General features: G+C 42.7%; 2 protein-coding genes across 2 annotated transcripts in view; one reads left to right on the forward strand and one right to left on the reverse strand.

Moving 5' to 3' along the window:
- LOC112072869 (ras-related protein Rab-34) overlaps positions 1–5,677 on the forward strand; it is a gene marked incomplete at its 5' end in the record, with an annotated part of 10,172 nt that extends 4,495 nt beyond the window's left edge. The window contains 7 exons of the mRNA XM_070439953.1: positions 1,147–1,229; positions 4,522–4,586; positions 4,694–4,745; positions 4,899–4,980; positions 5,100–5,190; positions 5,368–5,475; positions 5,568–5,677. Of these exons, the coding sequence (XP_070296054.1) occupies positions 1,147–1,229; positions 4,522–4,586; positions 4,694–4,745; positions 4,899–4,980; positions 5,100–5,190; positions 5,368–5,475; positions 5,568–5,629 (543 nt within the window). The remainder of the gene's footprint in view (positions 1–1,146; positions 1,230–4,521; positions 4,587–4,693; positions 4,746–4,898; positions 4,981–5,099; positions 5,191–5,367; positions 5,476–5,567) is intronic.
- A 2,333-nt stretch (positions 5,678–8,010) lies between these two features.
- LOC112072868 (transcription elongation factor SPT6-like) overlaps positions 8,011–20,097 on the reverse strand; it is a 19,854-nt gene continuing 7,767 nt past the window's right edge. The window contains exons 5-9 of the mRNA XM_070439954.1: positions 15,215–15,327; positions 13,745–13,822; positions 13,293–13,480; positions 12,742–12,974; positions 8,011–12,459 (exon numbers count right to left, since the gene is read on the reverse strand). Of these exons, the coding sequence (XP_070296055.1) occupies positions 12,270–12,459; positions 12,742–12,974; positions 13,293–13,480; positions 13,745–13,822; positions 15,215–15,327 (802 nt within the window). The 3' untranslated portion in view covers positions 8,011–12,269. The remainder of the gene's footprint in view (positions 12,460–12,741; positions 12,975–13,292; positions 13,481–13,744; positions 13,823–15,214; positions 15,328–20,097) is intronic.

Here is a 20,097-nt window from a genome sequence, read left to right on the forward strand (position 1 = left end):
CACACCACACACACACACACACACACACAACACACACACACACACACACACACCACACACACACACACACACACACACCACACAGCGGTTCTTGTATGTGTTCACAATGGAATGTGCAGACTAGAGCAGGGATCATCAACTAGATACAGCCATTGGACGATTTTTTCTTGAGGGGATGGTTGGGACCTCAAATGATTACAAATCATTTGTAGACTGCAAATTGTCCGCAAGAATGCCCAAAACAGATAACTTGGGAAACAGATTTCACAAATTAAAATCAATTGGAGCTAATTTCCTGGTGTTCGTACAACATTTTTACGTCCAACAATAATAAAAAATTATTATTATAATTATTTTTGATCAGAAAACATGGGGGACAAATAAAACCACCAGGCTGCCAGTTGGGGAAACATGGCCTGGAGTCTTTTGTGTCACACGTACACACCACCTCAGATTCTAATCTAATAATGTGTCTCTGTAACACAGTGACGAACCCTTTCAGAGTTCTGGAACCCTGTACTGAAGCAGATGATTAGACAGTGCTGTGTGCTCATTTACGGGTTATTAGTCTATTTCACACACTTAATGTTCTTAGTTTTGTTCAGGACTCGGTCACTGGCTCGTGCTAATGTGCCAGAATTGAAGAGTTCCGTTCCACATCCCCACAAGGCAGTTGTCCTTCTAGCTTCTATCTGTGTGATGCAAAGCTGATATACTTCTTGCTTTGATTTGACATCTTGTTTAAACTCTCTCTCTCTCTCTTCTCATCTTCTCTCCTCTCTTCTCTCTCTCTCTCTCTCTCTCTCTCTCTCTCTCTCTCTCTCTCTCTCTCTCTCTCTCTCTTCTCTCTCTCTCTCCTTTCTCTCTCTCGCTCTCTCTCTCTCTCTCTCTCTCTCTCTCTCTCTCTCTCTCTCTCTTCTCTCTCTCTCTCTCTCTCTCTCTCTTCTCTCTCTCTGTCTGTCGTCTGTCTGTCTGTCTGTCTGTCTGTCTGTCTGTCTGTCTGTCTTCCTGTCTGTCTGTCTGCTCTTCATCTCTCTCTCTGTCCCTCTGCTCTCTCTCGCTCATCTCTCTCCTGCCTCTCTCTCCTCTCTCTCTGTCTCTCTCTCTCTCCTGCCTCTCTCTCACCTCTCTCTCTCTTCTGTGTAGTGTTTACCCGCTGCAGCGCTAAACACTAAAGATGTCTTCCACTCGCAGGTCAAGGCGCCTGTCGAGGGCAAAAGACGGGCGCAGTGGGTGAGATAACACACACACACACACACACACACACACACACAACACACACACACACACACACACACACACACACACACACACACACAACACACACACAACACACACACACACACACACACACACACACACACACACACACCACACCACACACACAATTTGTATATTATCAGTGTTTAACTGGACTGTTCTCTTTATGTGTTGTAGCTTTAACATCGCCAAGGTGATTGTGGTAGGGGATGTTGGCCAGTTGGGAAAGACATGTCTGCTCAGCAGTAAGGAATCACTACAGTCTAATGGCTGCATATGAAATGGCACCTTACTCCATATTTAGTTCACTACTTTTGAGAGAGTCCTATGGCCATTTGGGAAACAGTCTTATTACAGACTTATCCCCCAGGGGGCAGCGCTGATCTCCCTCAGGATGTGTAACTTGCCAATTAAAAATACTACTGACCATTTCACTTCCTGTTAGTCATGTTGTTGCCATGACACCCAGGAGAATCCACACACAGCAGAGCACTGCCCCCTTCTGAAAGCAGCAAAACTGTTACCCCTGCTCTCCCCAGCTTGGGATAATAGAGACTGATTGTTGACTAATTGATTGACTTGTGGGTTTTGATTATTGCATATTGAAGTAAGTTAGTTCAGTAATCAAATCTCCTGAAAAGTTGCTATTTATAGTCATAGCTTTGGTACATAAAGAAGTATACAGTATGGTAAACTCTTAATGTCGTAATGTTTCCTCTCTATTCTGTTACTAGCTGTCCTGTTTACTCTCTGTTACTGTCCTGTTACTCTTCTGTTTACTGTCCCTGTTACTCTGTCTGTTACTGTTGTTACTGGTCCTGGTTACTCTTCTGTACTGTCCTGTTACTCTTTTGTTAATGGTCCTGTTATCTGTCTGTTACTGTCCTGTTACTGTCCTTTTACTTTTCATGTTACTTTATTGTTTACTGTCCCTGTTACTTCCTGTTACTGTCTCGTTCTGTTACTGTCTCTTTGTTACTGTCCTTGTTACTGTTGTGTTATCGTGCCTGTTAATGTTTTGTTGCTGTTCATGTTACTGTTGTGTTACTGTCCTGTTACCGTTGTGTTACTGTCCTGTTACTGTTCTGTTAATGTTTTGTTGCCTGTCATGTTACTGTCTCTTTCAAAAAATCAGGCTTATGAAAACAGTGGGCCTGGTGTCCCCGAATATTTCATAGTGTTCTATTGTTTCCAGTACTTGCCTTAATATTATCTCCAATTGTATCGTCCATAGTAAAACCTTGTCTGATTAGGATGAATAATATCTGACAAAACTTTTTTATTCTATGGCGCCAAGCATTTTGCTAGGATTTTTTGCATCACAAACACTGAAGTGTAAGAGGTCTCCAATTTTTTTAATTTGGACTGGATCTTTATATATACCACTTGGGTCCTGTTTCAGTAATAACGATATCAGACCTTCTTGTTGCGGTGTCTGATAATCTACCATTATATAGGAGTGGTTAAACAAGCTAATAATGGTCCTTTGAGTATATCAAAAAAAGTTTTGTATACTTCCACTGTATGCCATCCAGCCCTGGAGTTTTCCCATCCTTAAAGGCCCAATTGCATCAAGGCAGTTCCTCCTCTGTAATTTTGGCCTTCACAATGAGTCTTTTCTGTACAGATGTTAATTTTACAATATAATTAGGAAAAAATCCATACAAATTAGTTTCAGTTAGTGGAGATGGAGGAGCCTGAAACGAAAACAATATTCTTAAAGTACTTTTACTTCCTCTTTCAAAATATCATTTGGTGAATCATGCGTGACTCATCATTTGTAACAAGTTTTAATAAAAATTTTGGTAGCATTTCTATTTGAAGATTGAAAAAGAATTTGGTGCATTTTTCCCCATAATTCCATCCAGTTCGCTTTATTTTTTATAATATTACACTGGATCTTTCTTGAATAAGTTCCTCCATTTCTTTTTGTTTTTTCCTCTAACTTATTCTGTGCCTCTATGGTAACCGTTTTATTGCTATCTAAGCTGTAACTGTTAGTCTTCAATTCCTTTTGTTAATATGGACTCTTTTGATCTAAATTCCCTTTGTTTTATAGATGAGTACTGAATTGCATGGCCTCAAAGGCACACTTAAAAGTGTCCCATACAATAAGGGGATCTGCTGTACCTATGTATGTCTGAAAAAAGTCAGTTATAAAATCTTCTGTCCTAGTCTAACAAATTTTATCATCTAGTAGACTTTGAATTAAATTTCCAATATCCTCGCCCACGTGTAAAATTCTGTAAGAGAAAATATATGCCAATTATGTGATGAATCCGACCGCATTCTGTCCCCTATCAACACTTTTTTAAACTTTTGGTGCCAGAGAGAATGGTATAAGAAAGTAGTCGAAGGACGACTAGCTTGATTCAAGCCTCCGCCATGTATATCTCACTAAATCAGGGTATTTAAGTCTCCATATATCCACTAAATTCCAATATTCCATGACATTCATGATTTCCTTAAGTGCCTGAGGGTGATAGTTTGTAGTGTGATTTCCTTTCCGGTTATTAGAGGTTTTTTAAGACTGTATTAAAAATCTCCCACTATAATAATAGAGTCTAGTGTTGCTTGTAAGAGTTGATAAATTCTTATATATATTTTCAAAGAAGCTTGGATCATAATTATTCGGACCGTATAGGGTTAACAAGCCATATTTTTGGTTTATTGTCCAATAACATATTTAAAATAATCCATCTACCTTGAGGATCTGGTTGGACAATTTGCACATTTGGATCAAAATTATTGTTAATTAAAACCATCACCCCTTTTGAAATTTCTTGCCCATGGGAGAAATATATTTTGCCCCCCCAGTTCTTTTTTCCACAAAAACTTCCATCTAAAACTGTTGAATGGGTTCCTGATAACAATAGATATTATAATCCTTCTCTTTTAGCCAGGGTAAATACTGATCGTCTTTTCTTATTATCTGCTAAGCCATTAACATTGTAACTGGCTAATACTTTTTCACACTTACCATAATGAGACACCCTTTCATTCTTTTAAATCAGAATATAATTTTTGTAACTACTATTAAAAAGTTAGCATAATGATGAGTGCTATATAGTTGTACCATGATATTATGCATTTCTACTAAAGTAAACCTCCAATTGGTCCCTACTATTCCACCCGCCTAAAAGAGCCTCATCTCGAGTGGCCACACACACACTTCACATTCATCATCCTCACCCTTTCCTCATCAATTGTCGTCTGTTGCCTCTTGCTCTCTCTCTCTCCCTTTCTCTCTCTCTCTCTCAGATGGGACACAGCGGGTCAGGAGAGGTTCAAGTGCATCGCCTCCACATATTACAGAGGAGCACAAGGTACGAAAACAAACACACGTATGTTATAGGAAGCCCTTAATAGATGTATTGTGGTGATGCCTGCAGCCTGTTCTCTAATGTGTGTTGTTCTCCTGGTTTCTCTCAAGCCATCATAGTGGTATTTGACCTGAGCTGTGTGACCTCTCTGGACAACGCCAGGTAAGAGATGTCAACATATTACACGTTGTTCACATCTGTAGCATCCAGATAGAATGGCTTTTCATCATAGTATCTCAGTATCAGTCAATTTCTATGTTAGACTACTTTATTGCATGTGATAGACATATTATGTGTGTCTGTACGCGCGTTCAGGCAGTGGCTGGAGGATGCTATGAAGGAGAACGATCCCTCCAGTGTTCTGCTGTTCCTGGTCGGAACCAAGAAGGACCTCAGTGTGAGTCTGATGGAAAAGATCCAACCTGACTAAAGACAGCACAAAGGATCTGTCATTGATTGATTTAAAGATGAAGTATTTCAAACTGTATCCCCCCCCTCTCTCGCTCTCTCTCTCAGTCTCCTGATCAGTTGGCCTACATGGAGCAGGAGGCCATTAGACTGTCAGAGGAGATCAGAGCAGAGTACTGGACTGTGTCTGCTAAGTCAGGTAGTGCTGGGAATACCCATCATATCCCATTCTATCTCTGTGTGTGTTTTGCTTTCTTCCTCCCCTCAAAACACTCTCTCTCTCTCTCTCTCTCTCTCTCTCTCCCCTCTCTCTCTCCTCCCTCCTCCCTCTATCTCTCTCTCTCTCCTCCCTCCTCCCTCTCTCTCTCTCTCTCAGGGGAGAGTATCAGGGAGTTTTTCTTCCGGGTAGCGTCTCTAACCTTTGAGGCCAACGTGCTGGCAGAGCTCGAGAAGACTGGCTCCAGACGTGTTGGTGACATTATCAGTAAGTTTATTTTATTACATGTAGGAGACAGTAGCAACGTCTTTCTGTTTACTCTCCTTTATTCTCACGTTATAGCAACATGTTTCCTGCAGGAATCACAGAGAGCACAGAAGAAGAGTACAAACCAACCAAGAGGAAACCAACCTGCTGCTGATGGGGAAGGATACACTTCACACACAGGACAACACTACACAGGACAACACAGGACAACACTACACAGGACAACACAGGACAACACTACACAGGACAACACTACACAGGACAACACTACACAGGACAACACTACACAGGACAACACAGGACAACACTACACAGGACAACACTAACAGGACAACACAGGAACAACACTAACACAGGCAACAACAGGACAACACCTACAACAGGACACACAGGACAACACTACAACAGGACAACATACAACGGGAACAACACTACACAGGAAACAATACAGGACAAACACAACAACACGCACAGGACAACACAACACAATACATAACACTAGCAGCAGAAAAACACTACACAGGAAAACACAACACAACACAGGACAACACAACACATAACACTACACAGGACAACACAACAAATAACACTACACAGGACAACACAACACATAACACTACACAGGAAAACACAACACAGGACAACACAAGACACTGAGGATGACCACATGGGAAGATGAGAATAATACTGTTACACTCAATTCCCGCAAAACAACTCTGAATACTGAAGAATGGGAGACTTGAATGCCAGAACACAATCATGCATCTGTGTGTTTGTACAATGTGAAAGTGTTGTCTCAGTGAGGACGATTCCAATTCCATGGACTGTCAGCTGAACGAGAGAAGAAGTAACAGCAACAGCAATTACATTTATCCCCAACAATCCATGGATAACAGATTGCGTTCGCAGTCTTTTTTTACACGGTCATAAAGAGAAAAAGGCAAAACTTACATGGTCTTTAAAGCAGCTTAAGAGAAATAGGCGAAGCACGTGGGCTGGAAGTCACCTCTATAATCACAAAACCAGGGTTTGGGGTGTAATGCTGCTCCTTTACGTGAAACCCTCTCCTTAAACAACTGGAGATAGTGTAGGTCCCATAGCTTTGAGTTTTCCCTGACCATGTAACCGGACCAGGAAATACTCATATCTATCTCCTTCACCAGAGCCCGAAGCTGTGTAGTGTAGTATGGTACAATACATGTAGCTCTGGTCTAAAGTAATGTAACTCTGGTCTAAAGTAATGTAACTCTGGTCTAAAGTAATGTAGCTCTGGTCTAAAGTAATGTAGCTCTGGTCTAAAGTAATGTAGCTCTGGTCTAAAGTAATGTAGCTCTGGTCTAAAGTAACACTCAGAGTTAGCTTGGTTCTCACTTGAGATGTGGCCAGACAGATTCCTGCATTTTAGGTGAAGACGTCAGCAGCAACCGGAATGCAGACCTCCGTGTGTTGGCCGGTTTATTTTCCTCCTCCGTCTCCTCCTGTCATGTGTCTGGTCTGCTAATGGGATGAGTACGCTGCCTCCCATGACCACCCAACATCTCAAACACACCACAGCCACAATATAGACTCTCAGGGCTCCTAAAATACAGGGATTGTTTAAACACGAGAGATGGGGAGAGAGTGAGAGCGATAGAGAGGGAGAGAGAATGAGAGATGGAGAGTGAGAGATAGAGGGGAGAGAGTGAGAGATAGAGAGAAGAATGTTTAATTTACATCTGATGATCTGGGACAAATTGAATTAAGACTGTTGTGAAGAGGGCAGAAGCAGGCCAGACATTTAAGACTGTTGTGAAGAGGGCAGAAGCAGGCCAGACATTTAAGGCTACTGCTTTACCACGTCCTGAAATGCTGTTTATGCTTCTGATTGTATTATATTTTATGTGATTTGTGATATTTTATGTCCTATAAAATCTATTTGGATGACTATCATTCACTGTTAAAGATTGATTTCACTCTTCAGATGAGTAATGGGAAGTTTATTACTATGGCCTACACAAAATTGCAAATGCCTGTTTTTGTGTGTGTGTGTGTTTAATAACACTGTACCAGTAGAGGCTGGTGGGAGGAGATATTTGTATGTATTATGGATCCTCATTAGTTCCTGCCAAAGCAGCAGCTACTCTTCCTGGGGTCCAGCAAAATTAAGGCAATTTAAACAATTTAAACAACAATACATTCACAGATTTCACAACACACTGTGTGCCCTCAGGCCCCTACTCCACCACTACCACATAGCTACAGTACTAAATCCATGTGTGTGTATAGTGCGTATGTTATCGTGTGTGTGTGTGTGTGTGTGTGTATATACGCCAATGTTTGTGTTGCTTCACAGTCCCCGTTGTTCCATAAAGTGTTTTTTTAATCTGTTTTTTAAATCTAAATTTTACTGCTTGCGTCAGTTACATGATGTGGAATAGAGTTCCATGTAGTCATGGCTCTATGTAGTATATATATATGAGTATGGGCTCATTGTATGGAATAAATGGAACAGAGTCACARAGAGCACTTCAATAACACAATGTGGGGACTGGGGCGTAAATAACAGAAAGACTTTTATTAAAGGGATCACCGGTAGAAAAGGGTATCAGCAGTGTAATAAGAGGCTAAACCTTTCCCTGTCCCTTCATCTATCCCCAAGTCATCTTCTCCCACTGCCAACTAGCACAGGCTTACTGAAGGTACAACATCTAATATTGCCAATAGAAAATACAAACCCACAAGTCAATCAATTAGTTTCCAAGCCCTAAATAAAACCTATACTCCTGAACTAAACCATCGTTTACAAGGCAGGTTGATTAATCCTTATTTGCAATAATCAGCCTGAGCATTTTTAAATGAGATAATACATTGAACATGGTTTTTAGCCCAGGAGTAACCCTAGAACCCGTAGGAACACTCAAGAACATAAAGACCAAAACTGTATATCAGCAACCCATTTGACTGTATACCAATAGAGCAAATAGTCACAACTGCAAAAACACATCTCCCAGAATACAACACTGTGATGTGTTTGAGTGACACTACAGATATCTGCTGTGTAAAAAAAAAAAACCTGGGGAACTCGGAAATCTCAGACTTCTGACTTCAGTGTGTTTAAGACAACTGGAAACCCTGAAAAAAAAAACGAACTCCATCTGGAAAAAAAAAATCGCTTTGAAAAGATCATTTAACTGGGAATTCTGAAACTCTGGCAATCTTCCTAGAGCTCAGACTTTCCGACCTGAAGATCACAGACGTCATGATTTGACCTCGCTTTTTTTGTTGTTGTCTTYAAAGCACTAATACACATGGTCTCTCACCACTGATATTAATCCTTATGATGATYATGATCTGAGGATCAGACAAAGGTCTGTGTTCACATAACTGACYTGTTAGTCAGTAGCCTCCTTCCTTAGGACCTAGTACTAGCCTGTTAGAGTTCACAGATCTGCACAGGTCTGGATAGATGAAAGCAATATGGTAGATTAAAGCTCCACATCTCATCTTGACAGGCTAGGTGGAACCATCTCCATAGTGATCACAGATATCCACTCTTTGGACATCTGTGGCCTTTAGGGGGGCCAGGAGTTAGGACTAGAGGGACACATTTAAAACAGACTACATGTAAATATCAGAATACCCAAGAGTGACGTAAATGCTCACATGGTGATTGAAAGTCAAGGACAAAACGATTCAAAGAAATGCTAAGTTCACAGACAAACGTTAAAATATATAGTTACACGTAAGTAAATTCTTCCTATGCTTCAAACTACCAGTGGATGCTTTACACCACCAAAAATATCTTCGCATAGAAAAAAGTTGTCACAGCAAAGTAAAAAGCTCAAGGCTAAAACCTAGCTCCTCTCTAACATACTGCCATCTCTTACAATTTAGTTCAGTTCACTTGTGACYTCGTCATGGTATCAGTTACCAAGGTTATCGGTAGTACTAATCTTTTATTCCGTGGTTATAACACAGAAACAAAGTCTAGCAGCTCACTCTCTGGTCTTCCAAAGAGATACATGACAGTAGAGTAGACCATGTTATATCCACATACCCCGTCTGTCTGTCTGTTTAAAACCTACAGTTTGTCTGTTTGTACACTGACGTCAACACTAATAAACCAGTAGGTTTTGGACATAAGTAGACAAGAGTAAATCTCACCAGTCTGTGTTGTTGGGGCTTCAATCATTCCCATCATCACATAGGTATCATTCCCCACATATTAGGATGGTCTAAAAGGAGAGAGCTCTTCATATTCTATAGCAAACATTTCTCTCAAAACCTCAGGTTTTGACTCTGACTCATAAGCATGTGTGTGTACTGTCAGAYGTGTGTGGGTGTGTACACTACCGGTCAAAAGTTTTAGAATGCCTACACATTCAAAGGGTTCTCTTAATTTTATTTACGATTTTCTACATTGTAGAACAGTGAAAACATCAGAACTATGAAATAACACAWATGGAATCATGTAAAAASTATTAAACAAATCAAAATATATTTTATATTTGAGATTCTTCAAATAGCCAACCTTTGCCTTGATGACAGCTTTGCACACTATTGGCATTCTCTCAACCGGCTTCACCTGGAATGCTTTTCCAACAGTCAAGAAGGAGTTCCCACATATGCTGAGCACTTGATGGCTGATTTTCGTTCACTCTGCGGTCCAACTCATCCCAAACCATTTCAATTTAGTTGAGGATYGGTGATTGTGGAGGCRAGGTCATCTGATGCAGCACTCCATCACTCTCCTTCTTGGTCAAYTWGCCCTTACACAGCCTGGAAGTGTGCTGGGTCAGAGTCCTGTTGAAAAACAAATAATAGTGCCACTAAGCGCAAAATGCTTCAGAATGCTGTGGTAGCCACGCTGGTTAAGTGTGCCTTGAATCCTAAATAAATCAAGGACAGTGTCACCAGCAAAGCACCCCCACACCATCACACCTCCTCCTCCTCCATGCTTTACGGTGGGAAATACACATGCAGAGATCATCCGTTCACCCACACCCGGTCTCACAAAGACACGGTGGACTCCAGACCCAAGGACACATTTCCACCGATATAAATGTCCATTGCTCGTGTTTCTTGGCCCAAGCAAGTCTCTTCTTCTTATTGGTGTCCTTTAGRAGTGGTTTCTTTGCAGCAATTTGGCCATGAAGGCCTGATTCACAGTCTCCTCTGAACAGTTGATGTTGAGATGTGTCTGTTACTTGAATTGGGCTGCAATCTGAGGTGCAGTTAACTCAAATGAACTTATCCTCTGCAGCAGAGGTAACTCTGGGACTTCCTTTCCTGTGGCGGTCCTCATGGGATCCAGTTGCATCATAGCMCTTGATGGTTTTTGCAACTGCACTTTAACTTTCAATGTTCTTGACATTTTCCGGATTGACCGACCTCCATGTCTAAAGTAATGATGGACTGTCGTTTCTCTTTTCTTATTTGAGCTGTTCTTGCCGTAATATGGACTTGGTSTTTTACCAAATAGGGCCATCCCCCCAACTTGTCACAACTCAACTGATTGGCTCCAACATATTATGAAGAAAATAAATTCTACAAATGAACTTTTAAGAAGGCACACCTGTTAATTAAAATGCATTCAAGGTGACAACCTCATGAAGCTGGTTGAGATAATGCCAAGAGTGTGCAAAGCTGTCATTAAGGCGAAGGGTGGCTATTTGAAGAATCTCAACATATATTTTGATTTGTTTAACACTTTTTTGGTTACTACATGATTCCATATGTGTTACTTCATAGTTGAGGACTTCCCAATTATTCTACAATGTAGAAAATAGTAAAAATAAAGAAAAACRCTTGAATGAGTAGGTGTTCTAAAACGTTTGACTGGTAGTGTAGGTTTGACAGACCATGTGAGGAGTGCAGGGTTAGGGTTCATACTGAAAACAGTGTCTTTATTCATTTTGATGCATCAATACAAAAACGCAGACAAGTTTCCTGATTGGCTCAGAAAAACGCTCGTTAGGCTGCCTCTCGCCACAACCCGCCAATCACCAGGAGGGCAAGGGGCGGGTCTATGCAGCCAAAGGGACATTACATTACCAACCTACCACGGCAGGAGACAACCATCGAACCAATCAGATGCTTTCGGCAGCATCTCCTAATCTTTTTATAGATAAAAATAAAATAAAAAATCAAACAGGAAAAAGAAAGTACAGCATACCCCATGTTATTAAAAGAAAAGGACAACGGTTGTCATGACAACCAAACAATCATTTCTCCATTAGGTCCATGTCCTATTACATCTATGTCAGCGGTTTGTTTCAAGTGTTTGGTGGTCTGTATCGACATTTCTGCCTGCCTGACATACAGAGTTAATATCCTTAACTAAATAAAATACTGGACTATGTGGCCGGCAAAAATAGAGTGAGGAAAGAGAGAGGGATAGACGGAAGAAGGGAAGAGATGTGCCGGGAGAGAAACATGGCTAGATACACAGTAGCTAGAAACTGAATCCAATGGGACACAAGAAGAGGGGGAGCAGGGTTAGTTTAGTAGACTGGGAGGAGAGGGGGAGCAGGGTTAGTTTAGTAGACTGGGAGGAGAGGGAGAAGAGGGGGAGCAGGGTTAGTTTAGTAGGCTGGGAGGAGAGGGAGAAGAGGGGGAGCAGGGTTAGTTTAGTAGGCTGGGAGGAGAGGGAGAAGAGGGGGAGCAGGGTTAGTTTAGTAGGCTGGGAGGAGAGGGAGAAGAGGGGGATCTGAATGGTATGGGACGGGTCTGAGGGGACAGGCAGGCGGATGAGTTGAGAGTAAGGGGGGGAATATTTGGGGAGGGGGGTATACAGTCGCCCCCCCCGGCCTCTCCTATCGGTCCATCTCGTCCAGAAGGGGCGTGGCGTCTCCAGCGATTGACATAGGCGTGCTCTGGATCATGGGGCTGGGGGAAGGTCGCGGGGTCATCCTGGGGGTCTTCTGCTTCTTCCTCTCTGCCTCTTTCTCCTGGAGCCACTGCTCTGCCACCTTGCCCCAGTCCACCGCCGTGCTGTCGCTTGACCTGTAGGGGGAGACAGAGTAGGGGCGGGGGGTTAGGTACAGGCCAGTTTGGATGTTGTAGTCTTTCCATAGCTAACACCACCTCAAAGTCTGCAATCAAGTATTTCATCTCATATTTACTATAAACATTCATTCCAGATCGACCCGTAGCCCAGGATACATAGGCATTTCTTCAAGAATTATTCTGACATTCTAAATACTCCTATCTACCCAAATAAAATTTTCCATCAACTGACTCATTACACACATTCAACTGAAACACACAATCTGTCTCTCTGTTTACTTAGGCTGCTGCTGCGGAGTGCGTCCTCTGGAGGAGGACGAGGGTCCCTGGTGACTGCTGTGGCCCTGGTGGCTGCTGTGGCCCTGGTGGCTGCTCTGTGTGTGTCCGTGGGAGGACTGGGGGGTGGAGGAGGGGTACTGCGGGGTACCCATGGTCTGCTGGCTGGGGGTGGTGTATGAGTAGCTGGGGGTCATCATGGGTGTCGTCATCGGCTGTTGGGGCGTCGCAAACACCTGGAGAGAGAGAGAGAGAGGGAAGGAGGGAGAGTGAGGGAAGGAGAGAGAGAGAGATAGAAGTGGTTAAAACGAAGCACTATCTACACATTGTGGCCAACAGCAGCAGAGAAAGAGAACATTCTACACCTCATTACTCACTTAACATCTCTCCAATGTGACAAAGACCAACGATGGATCTTTCTACCATAACAAGCTTCCTTAGTATCACCTAGGTGGTTGCTACACACTGGCAGTGGATGAGGAAAGTTACCTTCATCTGACCCCCAATACAAAACCATTGGACCATCGGTAAAGCAATGCTAAAAATCCACTCACGTGATAGGCTGAGGAGCTGCCTCCCCCGCCCCCACTGCTGCCCCCGGTGTAACCGTATTGGCTGGAGTTCCACTGGGCAGGCGTAGTGTTGGCGTTCTGGCCCTGCCCCTGCCCCGTCACCGCGGCGATGGCACTGAACATCTGAGAGGTCATGTTGCGTGGGAGAGCGCTGACCGCTCGCGTCAGGTCTGAGACGGAGAGAGAGAGAAGAGAGAGAGACGGAGAAGAGAGAGAAGAGACAGAGAGAGAGACAGAGAGAGAGAGAGAGAGAGAGAGACGGAGAAGAGAGAGAAGAGAGAGAGAGAGAGAGAGAGAGAGAGAGGTTTAACCCTAAAGTAGCATCAGACATCCACCAGAATTACTAAAGTGGATATTTGACTGGATAAAATGCTTATCAACTTCAGGATTGATACATTTTGATGGGGATGAGTGTGTGTGAGAGYGAGACTGACCTGCGATGTTGATGTTAGCTGGTGTAGCGTTGACAGAGGCAGGTGTCCGTGTTCGACTGCTACTGCTGGGGGTGATGCCTGAGGGAGACAAGGAAACTGACATTGTAACCACAGGATAGGACAGTTGTCACCAACCTGTCAATCTTCAAGGAATTCCTAGTCGATCACCAAACATTTCTGTAGAAAATCCAACGTTAAAGGCTGTGATAAAGGCTTGCGCTCCTTTTAAATTCAAATTGCGTTGTTGGCGAGAGGTGCGCTTGATTCGAGAAGCCCTGCGCACCGGGTAAGCAAAGTTCCATTTTGAACCATTTCAGTTGTCTGAAAAGTTAAACTGGGACCGGGAGATCTGTGGTTAAATCGAGTGCGCCTACTTGGGTGGCCAATCTGATATATCAAATCACAGTGCCTACAGAGCTTCCACGACACCAGGCCAGAGCAAGGTTTGATACTAGTCTAACTTAGATGTAATAACTTGTAAAAKCATGACCACAGAGAGACTGTCAAAGAATACAGCAAAGAGCTGCTCTTTTTATGAGCCAGTTCATGTTGAAGTTTTTAAATCAACACTATTACAAAACATAAAACGGCTTCTTTGTACTTCCACTGCTGCAATGAATTAGTAGCCAAGTGTATCGATAGCCTGGCGCTTTCATTATTATTAGAAGCTCGTCATGGATATTTMAATATCGAGGAGTATTTCACTTTCTCTGGTCATTGGAACAACATGACTTTGTGCCTGACTAATGCAGATGCGATTGGAGCCTCGACACCAGGTGGAAGACTGTGTTCCCCTTTCTGGTCAGTCTAACCAGCGGAAAGGAAGGAGAGAGCAGGGARCGTGAGAAGCAGACCCTCTGCTGCTCTCTCCCTCCCTCCACTGAGACTAATGCTGTGTTCAAAACAACGAGATACGACCTGGAAAAATCGTTTTGAATAGCCATCCAACTTTCTGGAACTCTGACTTTCCAACCTGAAGATCACTGATGTCATGATTTGACCTGGTTTGTTTTCCGAGTCCTCAGTTGTCTTGAAAGCACCATGACCATCAGATGCAGGTACCATCAGTCCAGTAAAATAAAAMATACAATTATTTACATTTATGGTSCGCAGTGCCTCGCAAATGCTGCACCAACTGATCTATTTTGTTATCAACGCTCGAGTTCTGATATATAATATGGTCTGAGAAGACCAATATTGTCAGGCTCTGTGATAATGAACTACGCTTATCGCGCAAACATCATTCCTACAGAACTGTTCATGTCACGTCTAGTTATTATATGAGTGGTCGATCTCGGCTTGCTTTTTGACTGCAAAAGTGATGTTGACTCAGAAATGGTTGATGACCACTTGTGTAGGAGATAAAAACACCTTTAAAACTTATCTAATCAACATAGCACAACTACAGCAGTGGCACACGGGTCTAGAGAGATTGACAGGTGTTCTAGCCAATGGGCAGGCAGTATGTACCTGGTACCGGTTCCTGGAAGTGGTCTTTGAACCAGCGGAAGAGTCCGTTAACGGTGGGGAACATCTGGGAGCGGTACCGGAAGCCGTCAGGAGAGATGGTCACATACTCAACACTGCAGACACAGAGGACACATCTCAAAAACCAACCAATTACTCTACTGCTCTGAGCTCTGTCATAATCACACAGATTCTAAACCAACCATTACTCTACTGCTCTGAGCTCTGTCATAATCACACAGATTCTAAACCAACCATTACTCTACTGCTCTGAGCTCTGTCATAATCACACAGATTCAAACCAACCATTACTCTACTGCTCTGAGCTCTTGTCATAATCACACAGATCTATAACCAACCATTACTCTACTGCTCGAGCTCTGTCATAATCACACAATTCTAAACCAAACCATTACTCTACTGCTTCTGAGCTCGTCATAATCACACAGATTCTAAACCAACCATTACTCTACTGCTCTGAGCTCGTCATAATCACACAGATTCTAACCACCATTACTCTACTGCTCTGAGCTCGTCATAATACACAATTCCAAACAACATTACTCTACTGTCTGAGTCCGTCATAATCACACAGATTCTAAACCACCATACTCTACTGCTCTGAGCTCTGTCATAATCACACAGATTCTAAACCAACCATTACTCACTGCTCTGAGCTCGTTCATACACACAGATTCTAAACCAACCATTACTCTACTGCTCTGAGCTCTGATCATAAATCACACAGATTTCTAAAACCAACCATTACTCTACTGCCTCTGACTCTGTCATAATCACACAGATTCTAAACCACCATTATCTTACTGCTCTGAGCTCTGTCATAAGTCACACAGATTCTAAACCAACCATTACTCTACTGCTCTGAGCTCTGTCATAATCACACAGATTCTAAACCAACCATTACTCTACTGCTCTAGCTCTGTCAAATCACACAGATTCTAAACCAACCATTACTCTACTGCTCTGAGCTCTGTCATAATCACACGATTCTAAACCAACCATTACTCTACTGCTCTGAGCTCTGTCATAATCACACAGATTTCTTAAACCAACCTTACTCTACTGCTCTGAGCTCTGTCATAACACACAGATTTCTAAACCAACATTACTCTACTGCTCGAGCTCTTCATAATCACACAATTCTAAAACCAACCATTACTCTACTGCTCTGAGCTCTGTCATAATCACACATATTCTAAACCAACATTACTCTACTGCTCTGAGCTCTGTCATAATCACACAGTATCTAAACAACCATACTCTACTGCTCTGAGCTCTGTCATAATCACACAGATTCTAACCAAACCATTACTCTACTGCTCTGAGCTCTGTCATAATCACACATATTCTAAACCAACCATTACTCTACTGCTCTGAGCTCTGTCATAATCACACATATTCTAAACCAACCATTACTCTACTGCTCTGAGCTCTGTCATAATCACACATATTCTAAACCAACCTTACTCTACTGCTCTGAGCTCTGTCAAATCACACATATTTCTAAACCAACCATTACTCTACTGCTCTGAGCTCTGTCATAATCACACAGATTTAAACCAACCATTACTCTACTGCTCTGAGCTCGTCTAATCACACAGATTCTAAACCAACCATTACTCTACTGCTCTGAGCTCGTCATAATCACACATATTCTAATTCCATTGTCAACACAATAATACTGAACAATCCTTCTAGGATGTGTATAGATGTTATTGTTACTCATTGTGTATTTATTGATTGGTGTTATTATTTGTCTATTTTGCTCTGAATTGTTGGGAAAGGCACTGTTATTCTACACCTGTTGTTTACAAAGCATGTGACAAATAACATGTATTTGATTAAGGCTATGTGAAGAGACCCTAGTATTCTTATGGAGAGATGAGGTCAGGGACAAGGGCCACACCATAGAAATAGAATGAACGGAACCTCCAACCCTGGTAATCTCATGGGTAAACTCCAATGGCTGCATGCTATTGTGACACAATATTTCCATGTAATGTAGAATATTCATTTAAATGATGATAACTGATGTGGCTCATGCAATGGAATATATTTTTTGTAAAGTCAGCTGAGTTGATTCAACAAATCAAAGCAGATTGATGGGTACACGCACTTCCTGCTTTGCTCTTATGGTACACTCAAAATGGCTGCCAGTCCACCCATTATGGCACCATTTACTTGAATGGAGACAACCTTTCTATTCATTCTATTTCTATGGTCATCAACCACACACCAAGTTAGGGGTTAGTTAGCTGTAGTCATGGTAACTCACCGTAGGGTTAGTTAGTGTATCATGGTACTCACTGGTTAGTTAGCTGTATCATGGTAACTCACGTGGTAGGGGTTAGTTAGCTGTAGTCATGGTAACTCACCGTGGTTAGTTAGCTGTAGTCATGGTAACCATCGTGGTTAGGGTTAGTTAGCTGTAGTCATGTAACCACGTGTATAGTTGCGTATCATGGAACTCACCGTGGTTAGGGTTAGTTAGCTGTAGTCATGGTAACTCACCGTGGTTAGAGGTTAGTAGCTGTAGTCATGTAACTCACCGTGGTTGGTTAGTTAGCTGTATCATGGTAACTCACCGTGGTGTTATTAGCTGTATCATGTAACTCACCGTGGTTAGAGTTAGTTAGCTGTAGTCATGGTAATCACCGTTAGGGTTAGTAGCTTAGTCATGTAACTCACCGTGTTGCCACGAGGCTGGTATCCCAGTATGAACTTCCCTGGCAGGTCTTTACAGGCTGAGACAAAGTAGGATGAACGTAGGCTTCTCCTTCTTAGACCTGATCAACAACTCCTCCATTTTCTACCAGACAGACAGGACGGGGAGAGACACAGGGTGATGAGGGGATGAATAGAAAGGAGATATGTAGCGCTATAAATAGAGAAAATAATAGAGACAAACTAATGTCCTGGAGAGATCAAACATGTTTCTAAACAGGAAGGGGTTATTTTCTTGTGTAAACAAATATTTTGAGGTGAATCAAAATACACACTCCTGTAATAGTGTCACTTTCTGTGGTTGACGACATCCCCCCGTACCTCCAATCCCCCCTGTACCTTCCCTATCCCCGTCCGTTCCATCCCCCTGTACCTTCCTATCCCGTAACCGTTCCACCTTACATGCTTGAACCTGTGGCATGACGATCATCCATCCCTGCTTACCCCCTGACTCATCGCCCGTACCTTCCTATCCCCCATACCGATATACTGAGAATGGTGGTAGAGATTTAAGCTAAGGTAGACAATGATGAGGATCAATGTCAATGAAGAGTTAGGAGGTTAACTCTGAACATGATGATTCTGTTGAATATATTGGAGTCGATCCTGTAGTGGAGTGGCTTAATAATACTATGTTTCAGAGGTTGTTGAATTAACTTTTATAGATAGTGCGGTTAACTTCTGGAAGGTCTGTGTCCTAGATGCCATTACTCTTAAAGGTCAGACTATCACTATTCTGAACCGTCCATCCCCCACCTGTACCTTCCTATCCCCTGTACCTAGTTAGTGCCGTATTCCCCCCTTCTAATCGTACCTTCCCTGCAATGCCACCCTTAAGCCGTTTCCCTATTATAAGTCCCTTACCTATCCTATCCCCTGTACCTTCCTTACCCCTGCTTATCAAATCCTATCCCTGAGAGAGAGCCCATAGTACAGTGCTGATGGCTTGAATTATCACGGGTCCTAGAGTCTGACTTAGCTAGCAACCGAAATTTTAGTAAGGTCCATCAAACTACTGATCCCTTAAATGCTAAGTGAGGCTGTTTCCCAGATGTAGCGTTTACTAAGGCCGACCACAAACTACTGATCCTTATCAACTTTAGTCCAAGTAGGAGTATGACCCTACTACTGATCTTTATAACGTCCCCCAGAGTAGAAGATTCGACCACTAAAGGAAACCGACATCGATCGTCACCTTTTGAGGACGTAAAGTACGCCTGCAACTAGCTCGTGAACAATCTCTTCCAGGAATTAAGGTACTCCCCAAATTAAGCTGTCCTGATAAAGTAAGATAATCACCAGAGTAGACCCACCTATTACTTTGAGTAGAGGGCCTATCCTACTAACTCTCCCACCAGTGGTTTGGATGTTATGATAGGAGATACCCAGTGGTAGTTGAGAGCGCTTCTTCTACCCTCCTCCACCACCTACTGATACCCACGCGGTAAACTTATCTAGCCTAGTGGGTACTACCTCTCCAACAGTTATAAGGATCCAGTAGTGGGGTCACTCGGGACAGTTTATAAGGATCAGGTTGTGGGTCTACCTCCTGGACCCATTTATAAGGATCAGTAGTTGGGGTTCTACCTCTCACAGTGATAAGGATCTAGTCCAGGAGATGGTCCATCGGACACAGTTTATCTATAGGTACCTTCCTATTCCCCAATCACAGCTATGCCTGGGTCTACTCTATATTGACAGTTGATATGATCAGTAGTGGGTCTACTCCCCAGAAGTTGGATAAGGATCAGTTAGTGGTCTACTCTCCACAGTTGATAAGGTATAGTAAGTGGGTTCTACCTCCACAGTTGATAAGGATCAGTAGGGGTCTTTTACCTCTCCCACCAGTTGATAAGGATCAGAGGTGGGTCTTACTCTGGACATGTATAAGGTACAGGTGTGGGTCTACTCTGCGACCCAGTTATAAGATCATAGTGGGTCCCTACCTGGACAGTTTATAAGGATCCAGTAGGTGGTCTATTGGACAGTTGATACATGATCAGTAGCTGGGCTCTACTTTAGAGTTCGCTCCAAGATCAGTAGTGGGTTTACTACCTGTGCGCATCATATTTTATAAGATCAGTAGTGGGTCTATTGGACAGTTGATAAGATCAGTCGCCTCCCTTACTGCTACGACCCAG

This window comes from Salvelinus sp. IW2-2015, unplaced genomic scaffold (genome assembly GCF_002910315.2).
Source record: "Salvelinus sp. IW2-2015 unplaced genomic scaffold, ASM291031v2 Un_scaffold2068, whole genome shotgun sequence".
In the NCBI taxonomy this organism is placed as follows: Eukaryota; Metazoa; Chordata; class Actinopteri; order Salmoniformes; family Salmonidae; genus Salvelinus; species Salvelinus sp. IW2-2015.